This window comes from Hippichthys cyanospilos, chromosome 1, assembly GCF_059441005.1.
Source record: "Hippichthys cyanospilos isolate Australia breed blue-spotted pipefish chromosome 1, RoL_Hcya_1.0, whole genome shotgun sequence".
Lineage (NCBI taxonomy): Eukaryota > Metazoa > Chordata > Actinopteri > Syngnathiformes > Syngnathidae > Hippichthys > Hippichthys cyanospilos.
Genome location: NC_142369.1, coordinates 19,346,992 through 19,367,455, shown reverse-complemented (window position 1 = coordinate 19,367,455; position 20,464 = coordinate 19,346,992). Strand labels below are relative to the sequence as shown.

Below are 20,464 nucleotides of genomic sequence, written 5' to 3'. Positions count from 1 at the left end.
ATGAAACAAAGTGATATATCAGAAAACATCTTAACAAAAGACAAAGCAAATTTGGATTTCACAAAACAAATAAACAAAACATGAAATACTTTTACATTTCAGAAAAAAAGCAGAAATAAGTGTACATTTCAGAAAACAAATGACCAAAAGCCAAAAAAAAAATTACATTTTAGGAAACACATTAACAAAAGCCGAAAGAAAACACAACGAAGATACACCAGAAAGGAAATGGACTATATTTCTGATTAATAGGAAGACAACGGATGTCATAGCAGAACAGAGCGTGTGACATTTTGGGCTACTTTATAAAGTGATTGCAGCGTATCTAACCCTTTGTTCCTCCAAACATTGAATCGGCCCAGATGTTGATTTCATATATGGGAGCACCTCAAATGCGCACTGAGGTGCAAAGATCAAGAATCAAGCTGCTATTACAGGCTAACTCAAATCGAGAGACGGGTTGAAACAGTCTTTGCTGAAGTCTTGTAGCACCTCAATGTAGTCATATGAAAACAGGCATGTAACAGCTGGACTTAAAATTAAGTAGATTTACTCCATATTTGTGTCATCTCTTCATGATTTCAGTTTGAATTGAGAATTTGTTCTACAGTACTTGAGGTGTACTGGAACAAGGTTGCAGTAAACTTATTTGTTTTTATAGTTTAAGCCACTGTTTTCTCAAATGCATTATTTGACTACATAAATATAATGTTTTAATGGTTCATTGTATGCATTCAACATAATTCATAAGCAACGTACCGTATGTATGTTTATATCTGAAGTCATACCAAACATGTACTGCACTCCTTGGCGGTGGAGGACATAGGGGAGCCGAGCTTGGGACTGACCAACCCAGGAGTGAAGTCAAGAGTTGATGTTTTATTTTAAGTTTTATTTTAATTCCACTCAAAAAATAAAGCATAAAGTGAATATTTGTGATGATGGGTTGGGGAATTTCTCTAATGCGCATGCAGTGGGTCTGACCTGGCTGTGGTCTGGAGCCACTGCCAGACAATGCAGATTAATGATGGAAATGAAGACTTCTCCGACCCAGCCATCTTTGTTGGAAAAAAGATTTCATTCATGCCTGATGTCAGAGCTCTTTCCTGAAAACATGGTGAGCGCCTCGTGGTTTTTTTTTTAATACCTTTTCCTTCTTTCCCGCTTCTACTCAAATTACACATCAAGACTATGTCATTTCAGTCTTTTCAGTAGACCAACTGACACCAAAATGTCCACTCCTCAGGGTGACAAGAGATTAGGAGGTCATCCACCAATGGGATGTGTCAGAAATGTGCACTCTCGTTCAATATTTTGGGTTGCCAACCCCAGATCTGACCATTTCAACCGCTTGAAATTTGATGTGAAGTTTATTTTTCGAAATATTTTTTAAACTTGCGTCGCGTGCATTGTTTGAGACTCAGCAGACTGACCACTCGTTTGAAAGTAGCATTATAGAAGTCTGTGACTGGGGCTGAGAAATACGAGTTCAGAGAGGAGGAGAAACAAAACCAAAGAGTGACACTGAGTCATGAAAAAGACAGGTAGGACATTTTGTCAGTGAGAAGTAAAGGGACTGGAAGCGACCATTCCGGGTGACCCAAAACACCTCTCTCCATCTTTGGATGAACTTGATGTTTTCATTCCAACTTTGAAACCTACAAATTGCATTAACACAGGTGCAAAGTGCATCTATGTTTTTCTAACGTAAGGCTTTAAAGTCAAAACAATGCATGTAAACTTCAAGCTTTATTTAGTCATGCACATCCGTACTTTCGTACAAAATTTTAGTGGCCGCCCGTTTGTTTGGTAGCCAAAATGTCTCAACTTGATTGACTCACGCAATGCGCAAATGCGTTGCGCAAGTCGCCGAGCCCCGTCGTGGGTCTCTCGAGGTCACGTCACGGGGAAACAGCGCCCCCTGCGACGGCCCCATAGAACGACGCGTCTGATTTTGTCAGTCATCACCAGGCAGACGAGTCCATCCACCGCAGGCGCAGACACCGAGCCTCAGTACAGTACAGCAGCGGAGTCAGTCAGTCGGTCGGCGAGACAGACGCATCGGTTGCCCGGCCCGCGCGCTGCTAGCCAGCCCAGCCGCCTGAATGTAGATCCGCATGGGCTTGTGCACTCTCTCTCTCCAAATAAACCAACGGAGTCGTAAGATAAGGATCCCAGGATGGTGTTAGTGCATGTCGGATACCTGGTTCTCCCCGTTTTTGGCTCAGTAAGAAACAGAGGTAGGTCCTCATTTGTTGGTAAGCACGTTCAAACATGTGCCCTGTTTATCTTAATATTCACTGCAGCTGTTGACTAGTTAGCTCCCAACTTAGCCGCTGGCTTAGCTCGCGTCGGCTAGCTAGTCGTTTCCGCTCAAACTGGTCACCAAATGGCCTTTGGCGTGTTTGCTTTGCTCGCAGATGAGCGAAAAACATCGAATGGCGTGTTTCGGCGGCGGCATTTGGCCCCCTTTTCACATCCAGATACCGCTACTCGAGATAAGCTAACTGGCTCGCGTGGGGGCTGGCTACATCCTGAAGCGGAATCAGTTGTCACAAAGGATTCGGCAAGCGCCGGCTGTTGTGTGCAACTAACATTCCCGCATACAACACAGTGGCTCGTTCCATCCATTTTCCGCTCAGGTCATTTGGGTTGCATTGCAAGGCTCACCTTCTATTATTTATTTATTTTTAACACGCGACGGCGTGTTCGCACCGTAAAAATACCGCAAAATAGCCGTAGCCTTCCCCAGCCAGTCATCTTATCCGTGCCCGGATGATGTCATTTGAAGATCATCTGCGTTCGCTACCGCGATCATGAATGGCTTCTTTTCGTCGCTGGGCGAAATTGGTAATCGACGCGCACGAGAATTGGCTCCGGAAAACGAATGCATCAAAATTGTCAGGTTTATTTTGTGTGTGTGTTTTGGAGCTTTGCATTTTATTGTTTTGCACACAGGTGCGAGCGAGCGGCTAAAAAAATAGACACACGAAGCTACAGTGTAACATTAATTTGACAACAGTGGCATCAGTGATTTCATTGTGCTTTTATTTCTGTTCTTATTTCCCTGTTTCATAGTATGGAGGCTGGCTCTACATTCTGCATTTATCAGATCTTTGTCGCCCCCCCCATTGTGTAGCTAATGATCATCTGCTGCTGTGTGGTGTGGCGTGGCCTCTGCCTGTTCTCTGCATTTAGCTGTATTGTGAACCCCTTCTTCATTTCCTCTTTCCATCCGAAGACGACATTGGTATTAAAAAAAAAAAGAAAAAAACAAAACACCCCCTCCCCCTCTCCTCTTCCTCCTCCTCCTCCTTCCCCCTTCAAGATGTATTCCAACCATGTCAAGCCGACTAAAAAAAAAAACATAGCTAACATCTTAGAGCAGAGCACCTTTTTGTCTTTTGTTTCTGTCAAATTTTTGCTGTAGCACCCGAGTGGACATGTAGCTCCTTTTTTAATGGAATGTCATTGTGTACCTCCCATCCAGTCTTTTGATAGACAACATGCTGTAAATTCCTGTCAAGTGGATACATTTTTGCATGATCTCAAAAACGGCTGCACTTGCATCGTTGAACACCAGAATTTGGCTCATCCTCCTTTCTCTTCACACAAGGTGCAGTGTACGTGTTCTCGTGACAATTTGGACGGCGAAATCAGCATTTCGCTGGCGTGGTGGAACCTCCAAAGTCCAACACAAGCCCTTCGGTGATGCTTTTTTAAAAAAAAATATTATTATTGGAGGAGTTACTCCTCTTTCTACCAAGATTAAACTTTCACCATCATAAAAGTAGCCGGTGTAAAGTCATAATTATTTATTTGGAAAACATTTCCAGGCCATTACAATATATAAATCCATCAAATGAGAAACAATAATTACTCATTTTAACTGCATAGGCAATGTTTTCCAAAATATTTTAAAAGTTGACAAAACTAACACAAAATGAGGAAATCAAACAAAGTTTACTGTATTTAAATTCTGAAATGTTAAATCATACAATTTCATCTTTTGAAAACCTCATAGCTTAATGCTAGCAATGTGTTGGGCTAATGAAAGCTAGGTTCTTTAGGTAATAATAAACTTTCAAACAACAGCTGCTGTAAAAGAAAAATGCTGCAGCAACACATACAAACAGCATATTCTCTGCTGTATTCGATATGACTTATTTATACTTGACTGTATGGTATCAACTGATAAATGATCATTAAAAAAAATGGCATGTGAGACTGCAAATGAGTTAGTCGTACTGTACAACAATAGAGTTGTGCTCGTTACACACCAAATTGTGTCCCCATTAATTTGTTTGAAATCCAAATTATACAAGTTTTGGGGTGCTGGACTTTTGAGGTTTGTACTATAATGGAGTGGAGTGAAGGTACACTGCACCTGCACACGACAACCTGCCATAACTGTCTCCATTTTGTGTAGTCCTTTTGTTCCCCTTTTGCAAACAAAACAAATCTTTGAATCACACTGAATTGTTAGGGCTGCTTGCCCTATCTCTTTTTAACAGGCTCCAAAAATATAATGCGATACAGCGGTACCTCAAAGATTGAACGCTCACTTCTCAATGATGCGGTTTGTTTAGATCGCAAAGCAATATCTGCCATGAAATTAAATTCTGGGAATTGGATCCAAGGTCCAAGTGTTGCTTTCTTACAGACTTGAAGGAAATGAACAGGATTTTTTTAAGGAACACTTTATCATTATCCTAAAAAAAGTCAATCTAAGCACAGCAATTAATGACTTTGTTTTCTTATTCTAGTAGTTAATTACATGCCTTTAAATCATGAAGTATCAACCAATTATAAACCAAGGCCAAACGTTCTCCATTCGCAGGCCACGTTCTGGGTAACGTTCAAAGAAATGACATCCAAGTATCAACAGAAGTCCACCAGTCCTATATTCATTTGGTAAAAACTGTGATGAGGTAATTATACATCGGTTTAATTTAAAATTCAATCACGTTTGTAAAACCGTTTTAACATAACATACTCTAGCTAGCATGCGATTTACTAACCTTTGCTGCTGCTTGTCGATTGCTCAACAGCATTTACAGAATATTTTTTGTTCAAAAATATGTTGATTACCACTGACGCCGGGGCGTTGCTCAGGGAACGAAAACCAAAAACAGTCCAAAATAAAACCAGCTGAAGTATACCGCAAAGTGAATTAAATGTATGTGTCAACATTTACATTTTAAAAGTTGGTGGCCTGATGCTAAATAAACAGGTTATTGAAACTTAGCACAGATATCAAGGACCTAAGAGAACCTGTCAATATTTAAACCGTTAATACTTGGACCACAAAAACCAGGAATGCTGCAAAACATGACTTAACAGACCACACATAGGATGACACTTAAAAGTTTGTTCATGCAAGACAAAAACTAAGGGACTTAACTGCTTAGAATGAGGGTTGAATTTTAAAGCGTGAATAAAGGTCAAAGGAAAATGCAAAACACATGCACAATAAAACGTCTGGAGAGTTGCTGTTAAGACAGTGTAATGTTCCAAATTTATATGACAAGACCTTTTTTTTCCCCTGAAACACTTCCAATTTCTTATGTTTGAAGGCAGCGTTTTGACTTTTGAGGTTCAACTGTATCAGCAGGCAAAACAAGCTCACTGGTGGTTCATCACTTCTTAAAATCCCCCACCAACTAACAAAAGGCCAAAATGCTATCCATTTCACAGGGATGCCTATATTTTCCTGCACTGCTAAAAGAGATTCTCTATTTGTAAATAACGTCTCTATTGTTTGGTTGTGGTCTCTCTTTATAGTACTTTTTCAATGCATGGTCACATTTTATGATTCATATTTTTTGTTTTGTTTTTTGGTTTGACTCTACATTGACCTGTGAGAATCCAATGTAATCTTTCTGTAGTAAAGATGTTACCCTGCTGTACTTGAATCATGTGCTGTAGCTCATTGGATGCTGCTTTTGTTCCTTTATTTAACCCTATACGGAGCATGGTGGGCCTTGCCTTCAGTCTATGTGGTTTATTTTGGTTGCATGGATTTTTATACTATTATTACAAAAAAAAAAACGAAAGAAAAACACAATTTACTAATATTTTTCAATAAAGAATATAGTGTTTTTCCTAACCTTCAGTGTGCTTCTTGCTGATTTCCATTTATTGTCCTCCCTCTACCACCCCTCCTCCCACCTCCCTCCACCCTCACCCACCTCCTCTCCTGCTGTGACAAAAGATTGACGATTCTCCACGCTTTCTCCATCACAGCACCCGTACCAGCCTAGCTGCTCTCATTCGTGGCCGTCACCCCCCCCCCCCCCCCCCCAAAAAAAAAAAAAAAACATCCTCTGTGCCCCCACCCCTATGAACTTAACCTTGCAAGGTCACTCACTACCTGTCTGCCGCTCGGCTGCGGTATAAGTCCTCAGACCAGTTTATTTTTACTCCCTCGCTTCATTCCGGAAAATGCAATGCAGGCTAGCCATTTTTAAAAATAAGTAGAAAAGCATGTCCTCCCTCGTCTTTGTGGAAAGCAAGGCTCTGCCAGATAGATGTCAGGTATCATGTTCTTGCCGTAAAACAGCCTTTCAAAACACGTGCAATATGTTACTACGCGGCTGCACAAGGAAGCCTGCTGTGTCTTAACTGTCTGCGTATGCCGCTTGCCAAATAGTTGTGGTTGGGACAAATTTATATTCAAAGAAAATAAAGTCAAACTATTTCCCAGAAACTAAGAATTGTAGAGACAGAGCAAACGGAAATAAATTGAAAATGCTAATATTTGTCAATGCAAAAATTAAGGGTCACTTATGGTAAAATGCAGCGGGTTCTTTTGTGGCAAAACCGAACCATTTCTGATGTGTTAAGATTTCAAAGCCGTTTTCCCAAATCAAGACAATGAGGCTTTGTGGTCAAATGTCCTACTCCCCTTTTAAACGAATAATCGTGAGACCAAGTTAGGGGTAGGATTTGTGTCGTACGTGTAAAGTCTATCATGCCGCCAAAGCTCTGGTGATTTGGGGTGCCTCCCGACTCGATTAAGAGATTTATTTTTCCAAACCAGATCATCAGAAAGCCATTTATTATTTCTTTTAGGGGAATGTAAGATGAGTTTAAACATGGTTTTTACTATAAATGAACTACTACTACTAATGCACTGGGGCCTTGAGATATACATTTAATTAATTCCACGCCATCAAGTTTTAGTTATGTTTCCCTTAAAAAACAAAACAAAACCTTAGCGCTTTAGAATATTGTACTTTATAAAACATATGGAAGCGGCATTATTTAATACACTGTAAAGGACAACCGTTCTTGCTACTTTTTTGTTACGATTCAAAGGACATTGTGCTGCTCTTTCTGGCGTCTTGGGGCTGTATAATACAGACATGTGGATATACACATTGAGATTGTTAAAACGCTTTAATAAACCACAGGAAAAATTGTCGTTCATCGCACAGGCTTAGTGAAAGTTTTCCTGATGAATGGTATTTTTCCATAAACACATGTTGCTCCTCATTTTGAATGATAAAGCTTTGACATTTATACCTTTGACATTGGTGTTGTCCGTTGTTTGTCGGCAATAAGCTCGTCTGAATTGTTAGCTAAAATGTTTGGCTTTTTAAAATTCATTCAGTAACGTGTAATTCTCAGTTTTATGTTTAATCTGACACACCGAAACCCCTTGTTTTAAGAATTGCCCACAATATGCCAAACTGCAGCTTGTTGTGAAGTGAATTGAGTTCACTACCGTCACAGTGCTCGTCTCTGAACTTTTTTTTTCATGAGTAGAATCACTAGTTGCAAGTTATTTTCATGTTATTGACTTTAATTTGACTCAACAGCCAGGCAAGGGAAATGCGTACAGGTGTCACTTTGCTGTTCATTTTAAGTCTGATTTCCCATTTCTGACGTTACTTGTACCGTTCTATACGGCATCGAAAGGGAAAAGCTCAAGTTTAATGTGTGCGGTTGATACTTTGATGCACACTGAACCAAACTCTGGTTCAACGTGGTGAAATATTGCGGCCATAAGTTGGAACGCCGACGTTCCACATTAGTTCGGAGCTTCATCCACTTCCAAGAGCAGGAAAGGATCCCAAAATGGCGACTCACGTATTTTCGTGCCGGAGCACATTTTGGTGTTCGGTTTCGGTGACACTTGTGGTATCCGTTGTCCCACCCCCCACAAAGGCATTTTGTCACCGTAGGTACGAGGTAGGGCTTCATTAACATGCTATGTCACACATACACACATACTGTATCTTTACAGTGACACCACATTTGACCCACAATTAATTCCCGCTCAATTTGCTGTTGGCGTGCCTGACGTGTTCTGCTTCTCCCCCCTCACTCCGCCCCCAGGATCTCATTTCTCCCGGCAACAGCAGCAGCAGCAGCAGCAGCACAGCCATGCTACCTCTTGCCGACACTTCCAGCTAGGCCCCCAGGCCCCTCTGCCCATGGACTTCCCCATGCCCCACGCGGGCCAGCCGCAGTCGGGCATCAACCCGCACCTGGCCCCGCCGGGCCACCAGCACGGACCCCCGCTACACCATCCGCCCCTCAACTCCATGCCTGCCCCCCAGTTCCAGGACATCCCCGCCCCTCCCTTCCTACCTCAGGCATTACACCAGCAATACCTCCTCCAGCAGCAGATCCTTGAGGCCCAGCATCGACACATCCTGCCACCCAACAGGTAAGTTACACAAACGCTCAGACGGCAATGTTAGGTGCACCTGCACTGGGTTGCTGTCCGCAAGCATTGTGCTCTCAATATACAGTCAAACGCCCTTATTTATTTCAGTAGACGCACATCAGAGAGGGTTCCTCACCAGCCCCACAGACTGCGTCCAGGCTACGAGTTTGCCCCGCCTCTGCACGTCCCACCACAGCCTGTGGTGCAGCAGCCCCGCTACCTGGCTGAAGGCACAGACTGGTATGAAGCACGCACAAAAAATACGCCTGCATTCAGCCATTATCAATATCTACCAACCTGCTCTTTGGCTTGAGTTTGCAAGAGCTGGATATCATGCAGTAAATGCCATTAGAAAAGGGTTGCTTTTGAGTTATATTCAAGGAAATGAGGACAAAGATGAAGTTCCTTTTAACAGCAAAATGAGCAGTAAACAGTGCACACCTCCTGGGGGTTGTTACATTAATGGGGAGTAATGAGTTTTCAGAGGTTTAACCTAGAGGCATTAAACGTTAGCAGCAACATTTACACGGGAAACACTTCAGTTGCCGCGCATTCATTTTTCACATATTCGGATTTAATGCCGAGACACCTTTCGATCTTAAAAAAACAAAACAAAATGCATGTATTTATTAATTATTTATTTTGGTAATGTGGATCAAAGCTAGACCTTTTGATTAGGTAGGTTCAATATCACCGTTTTTCAGACCGATACTAATATAATCATTCTCTTTTCACCCTCTCACCCACTGATTCCCAGTACCAATACCTCTTGTAATTTTGACATAATAATTCATATAACAAAAAAAATGAACAAAGACCTTTTTTCTGGTACAGAAGATGTATTAGTGATGTGTCAAACTATAGCACCATCCACCACCAAGGAGGACTTACTTTCCCATTTATTTATTTTTACCTTAAGTACCGGCGGCCTTCATGAATATCCAATGACTAAATATAATGAAATTATACCTGTCATTACATGTATCACTAGAGCCACATTGGTGCCTGCACTGTAAAAAATGTAGCGTAATATTTACTTCACAAAAGCAACTAAAGTTTATCTACTCAAACATTCAAAGTCAATTTTCCAAGGATAGTTTTTGAATAAAATTTACCTGTTTGAAAAAGTTACACAATGATCGAGGAATAAACAGACAGCCTTCGGGGTGGGAGACACTACCTCTACCACTTAGCAACTTTGGGTTGGGCGAGGGTCACTTCACTAAATATAACAAAAGTACTCAACAACCCATGTAAAACATTTCTGAGCATTTCTGAGTGAAAACACTTTACCAGTTTTTTTTTTTTCAATTTTTTTCAATGTGCAGAACACCTGAGTAAACACATTTGAAGTAGTAATGCTGTCATATAGTGTGGTCCATGCTGCTCTCTTTTTCTTGGAAGTTCCATCATGTGACATTTTCCTCTTTCCTCAGAAGCTCAACCTTTTTTCTTTTTTTTTTTTTTTTTTTTTTTTTTTACTAGCTTTTGACTCATTGTTGACTTAACGTTTAACCATATCATGTAACCAAACTGTAAAGTTTGACCTGGATTTGTTTCAAGAGGCACAGGCAGATGCAGTCATTTTTGTTCAGTCTCTCTGTGGCACAGTGTTTGGTGGACGCCTGTAATTCAGCACCAGTTTAAGTGTAGTACAGGCGCAATCACAAGCATCCCCACCTGCTGCTGTTGCTCCTGCTAAGAATGTGGAAAACAGAAAGGATGACTGCTTTTCAAATATTCTTTGAAAGCTCCAGCGACTTTCAGAAGAGTAGCACTTCAAAAGTTCTGGAATGAGAACGTACTGTACAAATAATGCCCTGGATAAATTCAAATGGCAGCCGGTGCAAAAGAGTTTCAAATGGTGCCTATTGCGGTAGCTGATGGGATGGCTCATGCTTCACATATCTATGTGGTAGCAGGTTTTGCTGCAGCTGTGCAGAAAGACAACTGGTCCATCATTTGTTAGGCTAGTGAATGAATCGTGTGGCATGTGGTTAGCCCATCTGACTTACAGTTCTGCCTTTTGGGGTTTGTGGTGTTTGCATGTTTTCCCTTCGGCTTCGTTTCAGAATCGTAAACCAAGCAAGTTAGGCTCAGGGGAGATAAAAAAAACGTCCATAAGTGCCTTGCAATTATCTGGCAATCGGTCCAGGGTGTACATTGTTTCCTCGTTTTTCGCGGTTAACGGGGACCAAAAACCCAAGTGAACTTGATATTCAGTATTTTGCCACAGTACACTTCACATAAGACATTCAATTTTGATGTTTTTAACTACATTTTTTCCTAACTGTGCAATTCAACAGGGTTGAGTGTCACAGCTTACACAAAGTTTTTTGAATTTATGCTGTGGGGCCATAATTTGAGACTTAGAAAAATCAAATCCTCCAGGCTCTTTCGCCTGTAAAGTAAAGGAAAAAAATATTTAGAGTACATGAAGGGTAACCGTAATCTCCTTGCAAGGAGAGCACAGTCACACTAGCATCGTCGGCATTTTTTAAATGGTACCAGCAGCAAAATATAAAATGACCAACTTTTCAAGTAGTCATGTCCAGACGCTCTCACACTGACTAACTTGACTGAGACTGACGATGCCACAAGTGGGCCACGTCCCTGAAAGGCACACCAAACGTATGAATACTTCACCATACACAATATTGAACTTATTCACTGCCAGCTCAATTAAAAATGTCTTAATTTTTGTTGCCAAGGGATCTAAGTGTAGACGCAGGACTCCCACCACATCAGTACCACATCCACCCACTGCCGCAGCACTATCAGCACTACCTGACATCTCCCAGGATGCACCACTTCCCCAGAAATAACGCTTCAACGCAAGTGGTGAGCCACAATTACATCCAGATCGGGATAGACACCCTCCCGGGGCATTGCGCAGCGATTTATCATCTGGACACGAGAGCCTCGGGGACTGATGACATGCTCCTCTGTCTCTCCTTTTCCAGGTGGTTCACGAGATCCGAAACTATCCGTACCCTCAGCTGCACCTGCTGGCCCTGCAGAGTCTCAACCCCTCACGCCACGCATCCGCTGTCAGAGAGAGCTATGAGGTGGGTGCTCGATTAATTGACGATTTGCCCGGATATATTTTTTTGTCATGCATGCAGTTCACTGATAAACAAACATCTTCAAATGCTCTGATTTTGTAATTGAATTGTTAATTTCAACAACTAAAAATTCTAAATAAAATAAAATATAAAGCGCATCATTTTATCTCTGCACTTGGAGAACTCAGATTTGATTATTATCAAATAGGTATATTGACAAAATCAATGCATTTACATTTGGATTGATCGCCAAAGGAACATTTATATCAAATGTGAAAACCCAGTAAAAGGTTTTGAAAAATTAACTCACATAGTGATAATGAAAGTCATTTTTTCAGTTAAACGAAGGGAATTCAGAACAGGATTTATCTCGCAATATATTGCACTAAAACTGTTTGCAATGAAAAATGTCAAAATCAAACAAAGATTGATCCAGATTTTCCCCTTGAATCCCTTCACATTCAAATTCACAAGCATACAAACAAAAGCATGTGATTATCATCTGCTGCATTATTATACAGCAAGCAAGTTGAGCCTGAAATGCTTGCATTTCTTTGAGCTTGAGGCCAAGTTGTCAAATTCCATATTCTTCCATAATAGTATTACACTTTGTTGAAACCACATTCAAATTCTCTTTTAGACATACAGTATCCTGCTGCCTGATTACGCAGCAACCCAGTTAGGCCTGTCTTTCTAGTTCTAGCTCTTCTGATACTGAAGAGTCTCTCATGCCTCCATTATATCGTGCTACTACAATTTCACCATGACTAACCATTGTTGCAAAGAAATTTACATTATGTTTTGGTTATTTACTCCTGTCCATTTGGGCATTAAACTGGTTGTGTCTGAATTTTTTACACCTTCTGCTAGTTGCCCTCCATCCATCCATCAGCTTCCTCTTTATCCAGGGTCAGGTGGCGGGGGCAGTAGGTTGAGCAGGGAAGCCCAGACATTCTTCTCCCCGGCCACTTTGTCCAGCTCCTCTGGGAGTATCCCTAAGTATTCCCAGGCCAGCCAAGAGACATAGTCTCTCTAGCGTGTCCTGGGTCGACCCCCGGGGCCTCCTACCTATTGGACGTGCCTGGAACACCCCCCCAAGGGAGGCGTCGGGGAGACATCCTAACCAGAAGCCCGAGCGACCTCAACTGGCGCCTCTCAACTCGGAGGAGCGGCGGCTCGGCACTGAGTCCCTCCCAGATGACCGAGCTTCTCACCCTATCTGTAAGGCAGAGCCCGAAAACCCTACGTAGGAAACTCATTTCGGCCGCCTGTATCTGGGATCTTGTTCTTTCGGTCATGACCCACAGCTCGTGACCATATGTGAGGGCAGGAACGTAGATTGACTGGTAAACAGAGACCTTCGGCTTTCGGCTCAGCTCTATCTTCATTGATACCTGAACCTTTGTACCTACATTGTACCTATACTGATGCCTGTTGATCTCCCGTTCCATCTTACCCTCACTTGTGAATAAGACCCTGAGATACTTGAACTCCTCCATTTGGGGCAGGACCTCATCCCCAGCCCGGAGAGGGCATTTCACCCTTTTCCGACTGAGGGTGTAGAACTGGTTCACTCTTCTGGCTGGGATGAAAACCACACTGCTCCTCCTGAATCTGACTTTCAACTTTCTGATGGACCCTCCTTTCCAGCACCCCTTACAAGGGCTTACAGGGGAGGCTGAGGAGTGTGATCCCTCGGTAGTTGGAGCGTACCCTCCGGTCCCCCTTGGACCCTCCTTTCCAGCACCCCTTACAAGGGCTTACAGGGGAGGCTGAGGAGTGTGATCCCTCGGTAGTTGGAGCGTACCCTCCGGTCCCCCTTCTTAAAAACGGGGACCACCACCCTGGTCTGCCAATCCAGGGGCACTGTCCCCGATGTCCACAGGATGTTGCAGAGACGTGTCAACCAAGTCAGCCCTATAACATACGGAGCCTTTAGGAACTCCGGGCGTGATCTCATACACTCCTGGGGCCTTGCCACCAAGGAGTTTTTTGACCACCTCTGTGACTTCAGCCCCAGAGATGGGAGAGCACACCTCGGAGCCCAAAGACGTGTTGGTGCAATTGAGGAGGTCTTCGAAGTCTTCCGCCCACCGGTTCACAACGTCCCGAGTTGAGGTCAGCAGTGCCCCATCTCCACTGTACACTGTTAATGGCGCACTGCTTCCCCTTTCTGAGACTCCGGATGGTGGACCAGAATTTCCTCAAAGTCGCTTTCCATGGCCTCACCGAATTCCTCCCACACTCGACTTTTTGCCTTGGCGACCGCCGAAGCCGCACTCAATAGATAATATAATACAAAAGTGTTTCCCAAAGATACTTTTTTCCCTGCACTAGGCTCAATTCCTCCATAACGCATCAAAATTTTTGATTTTTTTTTTCTGTGTTGCACTCAAGTTCGAGTGGCCTTTCATTTTCATTTGGAAAAATCTCATATTGTTATTCTTCCCATACGAGCCAGAATTTCTTGCGCTCTCCTCTAGTCCCCAAATCCCCTTAGGTTCCACTTATGGCCAATTGCTCCATGGCGTAATTATTGAAATTGAATTTGTTGCAACCACTTTTGCGTCCTCCTGCGGCCCATCTAGGCAGTAAACATAACATTTGCAAATAAGTCTGCTGTGCCTCATGTTTTCTGTGTTATGTTTTCAACAGGAACTTTTGCAGCTGGAGGACCGACTGGGCAGCGTGAACCGCGGCGCAGTCCAGACCACCATTGAGAGATTCACCTTCCCCCACAAGTACAAGAAGGTAAGCGTGCAGTATAGAAGCGAGTTCAGCAGTCACGCTTGTCTCCAGCCACACATGAAGTGAGAGCAACGGGCAGAGTGCAGACTGCTCCATATCACTGTGAGGGATGACTCATTCCACTGAATTTTAATAAGCGCATATAGCCAACGTGACCCAAATACTTGGAAAAGAGTGTCACATCATTTGGCTCACTCTCTAAGAGAAGACATCATTGAGTCTTTTCCAACTTTTTCTCAAAAGCATACTTAGCCTAGACTGGCTGCATTGGCTGCATGTTTACGCGCACTGAAATGATGAAGAGTTTGTGTTGGTGTTGCAGAGATTCCCACAGGACTTGAAGATGTGTCTGGAAGACGAGGAGCTGGACACAGACGAGAAGTGCACCATCTGTCTGTCCATGCTGGAAGATGGAGAGGATGTCAGGTACCAGCGCAGACTTTTCTTCTTACATTCCTTCTCATTTAAATTCTCTATCCAAAATTATATAACTGCCGATTCATGATCACCCACTTTCTGCAGTCTGTTCGGGCAACAAGAGCAGTCGAGCCTGAAATTCTTGCGCTTCGCTGTGCAATTCCTGATTCCTCCAATTTACAATAACCAAATATATTAAAGGGCCCCTCTCAATGAAATTCAACTTTTTGGAGCCTTTAACTGAGTTACATTGGCAACTTCTCACTCTACACACAACTAAAGTGTTATTTTCCTTCATTGAAGCATTTCTAAGAATTCCTTGCTTATTGTATTGCACGCTCAACTCAGGCCCCACCTGACAGCTTGCAAATTGTAAGTGATGTGAGAATGCACAAAGATGGCCCTCGAACCACCTCTACACCGCCCCGTACCGCCTGTGCAGCATGAAAACCCATCATATTATCCAAGCCGCCATGTCATTTGTACTTGTTTTTTTCTTCTTTTTACCAGTTTACGCTGAGTTGGAGAGAATAGATTTCGCACCGAGTCGGCCCAGTAAACAACAACTTTTCATGTATTAGTTCTTTTTTATTTGTTATTGTTTAGAACAACGTCATGAAGGGGGCTAACATTAATTAGCATCCATGCTGTATTGTAAACGGTGCAGAATAGCACGAGAAGACAATAGTACACTACACATATTTATATATCTTTTTGTCTGATGCATAGAACAGTTAATATTAGTGGTGACAGGGATGAGCTGAGAGGAGAGTCGAGATTTCTCAGTGAAGTGTTGTGAATCCCACTTAAGTTTTAGGCATGACATGCCCTGCTCTGATAAAATTTGCTGCTGGTTCCTGCATTAGTAGTAATGCCTCAGTAAACAGTATAGCTGTGCATATACTCCCAGATGGCCGAGTCAGGCACATTCAATTGATGATACTGTATATTTGAATGAGTACAATATAATAAAATATACATTTTTCATCATTAAAATATGCATCAAAACGTTTTGCAGTTTCTTTTTTTTTTTGGTCTGGTATGTATTAATGTCATTTCTATTCACTTCAATGGGCAAAGTTAGTTTGACATCTCACAGTTCTCTAAAGTGTCCCCTATGTTTGTGTGTGTGTTTAGGAGATTACCCTGCATGCACCTGTTCCATCAGGCATGTGTGGACCAATGGCTGGCAACCAGCCGGAAGTGCCCCATCTGCAGAGTGGACATTGAAACCCAGCTCAACCCCGACAGTTGATAGCTGCTCCCGCTGCACGCAGTCTCACTTCCCCAAGCCGCTCTTCGTCGAGGAAGGAAAGCCCCTCACTCCCCCTCTTTTAGTGCTAGGGGTAAGGGTAGGATATCAACAAAGCACACACAAATACACACATGCTCAGACTCACGCAGAACACAGGCAGGGATGTGGTGGACACATTTTCAAAAATGGGCTGACTTAGTGGATGTATAAGAAAACGGTGGGAGAGGCCATAGACAGATGTGCTGAGTCATGCTGTGTGCGCTCCCTCTCCTCACACACACACACACACACACACACACACACACATTCACGCACACATTCACAGACATGCGCGCACACACAAGCACATCTGTATAGAACATTACACAAAAGCATGATTGGTGTGTAGCCCGACGCTTGTGGTGTGCTGTAGTACTGATTGAGTATTTACCGAGTAACAGTGTCGTGTAGCAACTTGAGAGTTTGTGTGACAGATAGCCCATGATTAGAAAACCGGGTTGAGGAGGCTAATAGCGTGTGTTGTATGTACAAAGGCCAAAAATAGCGGATAACACCCGCCCCTATGTGTGTTGTGTTTCTTCTGGATTTACAGTGAACCTTCGTTTATCGCGGGGATACGTTCCACAACCACCCCCAATCAGTGAAAATCTGCCATATAGAGACCATATAAAACCTTTTCCTTTTTTTTTTTTTTTTAAATAGTTTTATCCCTATGACTTCTGTGTACACATCGAACGGGACACTGTCAAATACATCAGTTTAGTCAGTGGCTTGAAGAGCACAGTAGATGCCAAGGAAGATCTCAGTTGAAAGAAAAAAAACAGTCTACTGAGTGATGTTGAATGAAGACTTCTTTGGTTGGCCTTTGAAAGAAAGTCAACTTTGATTGTGCGCGCTATGGATGGGGATCCACCTCCTCTTTGCCTGCCACTGACATTAGGGAAACGAAAACAATACTTGCTTGCATACTTTGACTCAAGCTGAGCATTAAGACATATACGGTAACAGAACAACTATTATTCCTGGCACTTATATTTGGAGGACCTTTTCTGCCTCTTCCTCTACCCAGCATGTTGCAGCTCAACGTGGCTCTACACCGAAGGCGCGCAACTCCAAATTTGGACTTTTCTGTAAAAACATAAAAAGTGATTGCTTTGAATTTGTCACCGTACTGACTAGTGGGGGCACAAGCAAAGAACCGCGATAAAGCAGGGGACACACTGTAGACGCCATCCACGCTAACGCGGCTAACTGCAGGCATGGCTTCCAGTGACGTGCGTGCTGTGTCGTAGCAGGCCGCGAGGGCAGCGGCCCAGCCCTCCCCTCCCATCGGCCTCCATCATCGGGCGTGCATGCTTGTGAGCTGTGTCGTGCTCATCGTGGTCGTAGTGGTGCAAAGTAGACGCAGGGACCCTCCCGTGTCACCCCCCCCACCTAATCCCCTTCGACACACACACAAACTCAGACACCGACCTCGTGACAGCAAGGGCGCCACCTTGCTTCGAGATGAGTGACATTTCTCAGAACCTTAATGCCTACCGAACAAGCACATGTGACTTTTTGGATGATGATTATTTTTTGTTATCATTTGAATTTCCATTTCAGTCTCGGCTGCACCCACTCACATGCAAGTGGTGATTACAGGGGAAACAAAACAAAAACACACTAGTTTGCTTGCGTTAGTTTGAATGCTCACTTCCTTCGTGGTTATTCTGTAATGGCTTGTGAGTGTATGTATTTTTGTGTGCGAGTTCGATGCATGTTGTCTTAGGGCGAAAGGGATTAAAAGCCATCCATTTTGGAAAAACAGCAACCAAACAATTGTTCTTAACATTGTCTTCTCATTTGATTTCTATTTTTGTTTTGTTGTTTTTTAGTTCACATGCCAATTTGGACATGGTACTAATACGCCCGGTCCATGTCCGCATTAATCACAGTGAAGAGAAATAGCTGCAATGCTGCAAAAAAAAAAAAAGACAAACCATATTTATTGTAATGTAGCTTGTGTTTTTTGTAAATGCACTACCATATGGAGTTGCCTGTATTTTTTTTTTAAGTTTGTTTTGGTGGCGTGTGTGGGTTCTTGTCTTAGGGTTTGTGTTTTGGTTGGATTCCAAATATTTTCATGCTTCCCTGTGCTTACTTTACCAAGGTGTGATAGGGCCACGCTGGAATTACAAGGACAAAAATGGCAAAAAGATAATGTGAATTATGGAGGGGGGTAAGTGTATAAGAATAATAAGTACGTAAATAATATAACACAAAATGGTTGGAGTTTTTTATGAGACGAAAGTCTTATGTTTTTAAGAAAAACTTTATTTTGTGAAATCTTTTATTTTGCGACACTAAATCTTCATTTGCTTTTATTTTGCCATATACCGGTAATTTGAATGCTGACTTTCAATGCAGTACTCCAGACACATTCTACAGGCTTTGCACGACTGCCTTCTCTGAGTTCTGTGTTTGCGTCGGTGATGCGAGTACCAGGCTTTCTGCCGTGTGGTTTGTCAGGAACACAATCTATTTCAAGAAACTTGCCATGATCAGCATAAATTGTACTCCACCTTACAGAGCTGTGATGGCAATAAATATTTCCAACTGCTCCTGAAACGCAGTCTCTTCAGTTCTTGCCAGGTGACAATTTTGCATCACCGCGCTAATGTCCGTTAGGTAGTCATGGTCAAGGGAATGATTACGTATACGAAAATTGCTAAGCCTAAACTGTCAAGTACTTGCCACTTGATGACTGTCCCCCTCCAAAAAAAAATAATTGCCGATTTGATTTTGGTAATGGGAATTGGGTTTCTCATCAGCGTGGCGCTAGCACTGCTTGGTCATTGTTGGAGAATAACTTGATTGTGTTTTTTCTTTTCCTCTCATGTGAGACCTCCATCCCAAATAAAAAACAAAAAAAAATGTGCTGAAATAATGGGAGGTTCTGCTAGTTCACATAGAATGCTGTGATTTAAAGATGCCTTAAGTATTTAACAATCATTATTTATTACTAACTGTAGCTAGCTAGCTATCGTGGTGGAATATTTAATGTCTCATAACTTTGCAATTTAATGGATATATTTATTTAAAATAAGACAAAAAATATGACAAAAAAAATACCTCATTATGCATTGGGTTGGTGGGGATGCTTCTGCATGCCGTCAGTGTGATTATGATTTTATTACCCCCCCTCAAAAAAAACAACAAAAAAACAACAACATAACACAAAGAAACATCTTAGACTTTGAAGCCAGCATGGTGCTGTTGATCTAGATGACATTCCCTTTAGCTTCCCTGCTTTTGATCAAAAACGCGTTTTGTCTTAGTAATCGCTGTTCATGCCATACAATGCTGCTTTGTAATCAATCGTTTTTTGACTCCACATTGCTGACACTCACATCTGGATCCCGAGGCCACGTGTTGCCCTTTGTATTGCTGGCTGTTTTGCTTAGTGTATTTGCTGCGGGTGGGGGGGTTGGGGTGGGGTTATCTTACTTAACACGCTAACTTGAGCCATTATCGACAAATATATATTTCAAAAATATAAACGGAGTGTGGATGTAATAAGCTAACTTTTCAGTGTGCTTTTCCTCTCAATACTAATAATTATTCTGGAGAGTTACAAAAAAAAAAGGGGAAACTAAATATTGGGATTAAATGAAGCTGGCTGGTTAGTCTTGACTATTTATTATTATCGTTGATTTTTGTTTGTTTGTTTGTTGAGCATTTTCGAATGACTGTGCGCTCTCACTGGCCTTAGACCACGCGCCCGCCACAGTGTAACCCCCGTGTGTTGCTCCAGAGCCAAGCGGAGCGTAGCCATAGTATTAAATACAGTCCAGCCGATGAAACAGTAGAACTTTGAAAGCACAAGCTTTTTCAATGCATGTCCTTCTCAGGTTTTCCTATGTGTATGTGGGAGTAGCTCTGTTTAGATGTCTTTCATATGATGCTGTATACCTTCTTGAATATTCCTTTCTTTGCTGCTGACAGTAAATAACAATGAGAAAACAAACAAAAAAAAAATGTGGATTATGATTATTATTAACCTGCCAGTGAAAAAGGGAAGTGGCCATCTTTGTACAACACACTGCTGTTTTGCTGTAACCGCGCAATGTTTTATGATCTTGAGTATTTTATAGAGAAGTAGAAGTATGTATCATCAATAATATGAAAGCAATAGCTAAATCATTATGAAGAATAACATTGATCAGTGATGAATATTGTGGAGACAAAAAAGAACCTTTAGATTCACTCTGGGTGGATTTTTGTACTGTATTTATTACTAATGACAATGCAAAAAGTTGC

The 20,464-nt window shown here is 42.3% G+C and overlaps 1 protein-coding gene across 2 annotated transcripts; it reads left to right on the top strand.

Annotated features, from left to right (window-relative positions):
- Window positions 1–1,923: 1,923 nt before the first annotated feature.
- Window positions 1,924–20,247, top strand: LOC148429576 (E3 ubiquitin-protein ligase ARK2C-like). Of its 2 annotated transcripts, none has more exons than XM_088420900.1 (8): window positions 1,924–2,240; window positions 8,344–8,677; window positions 8,789–8,917; window positions 11,389–11,518; window positions 11,641–11,745; window positions 14,398–14,493; window positions 14,813–14,916; window positions 16,045–20,247. In XM_088420900.1, the coding sequence occupies exons 1-8, from the start codon at window positions 2,180–2,182 to the stop codon at window positions 16,160–16,162; spliced, it is 1,077 nt and encodes a 358-aa protein (XP_088277026.1). In that variant the 5' UTR covers window positions 1,924–2,179; the 3' UTR covers window positions 16,163–20,247. The 2 variants fall into 2 exon arrangements, with proteins under 2 accessions (XP_088277026.1, XP_088277016.1); XM_088420890.1 differs by having other exon boundaries at window positions 1,925–2,240; window positions 8,786–8,917.
- The last annotated feature ends 217 nt before the right edge of the window (window positions 20,248–20,464 follow it).

Coding starts and splice junctions, on each gene's coding strand:
- LOC148429576 (XM_088420890.1), top strand. CDS start 2,180: ATGGTGTTAGTGCATGTCGGATACCTGGTTCTCCCCGTTTTTGGCTCA. Junction 2,241..8,343: donor TGGCTCAGTAAGAAACAGAG/GTAGGTCCTCAT, acceptor CTCCGCCCCCAG/GATCTCATTTCTCCCGGCAA. Junction 14,917..16,044: donor GAAGATGGAGAGGATGTCAG/GTACCAGCGCAG, acceptor GTGTGTGTTTAG/GAGATTACCCTGCATGCACC.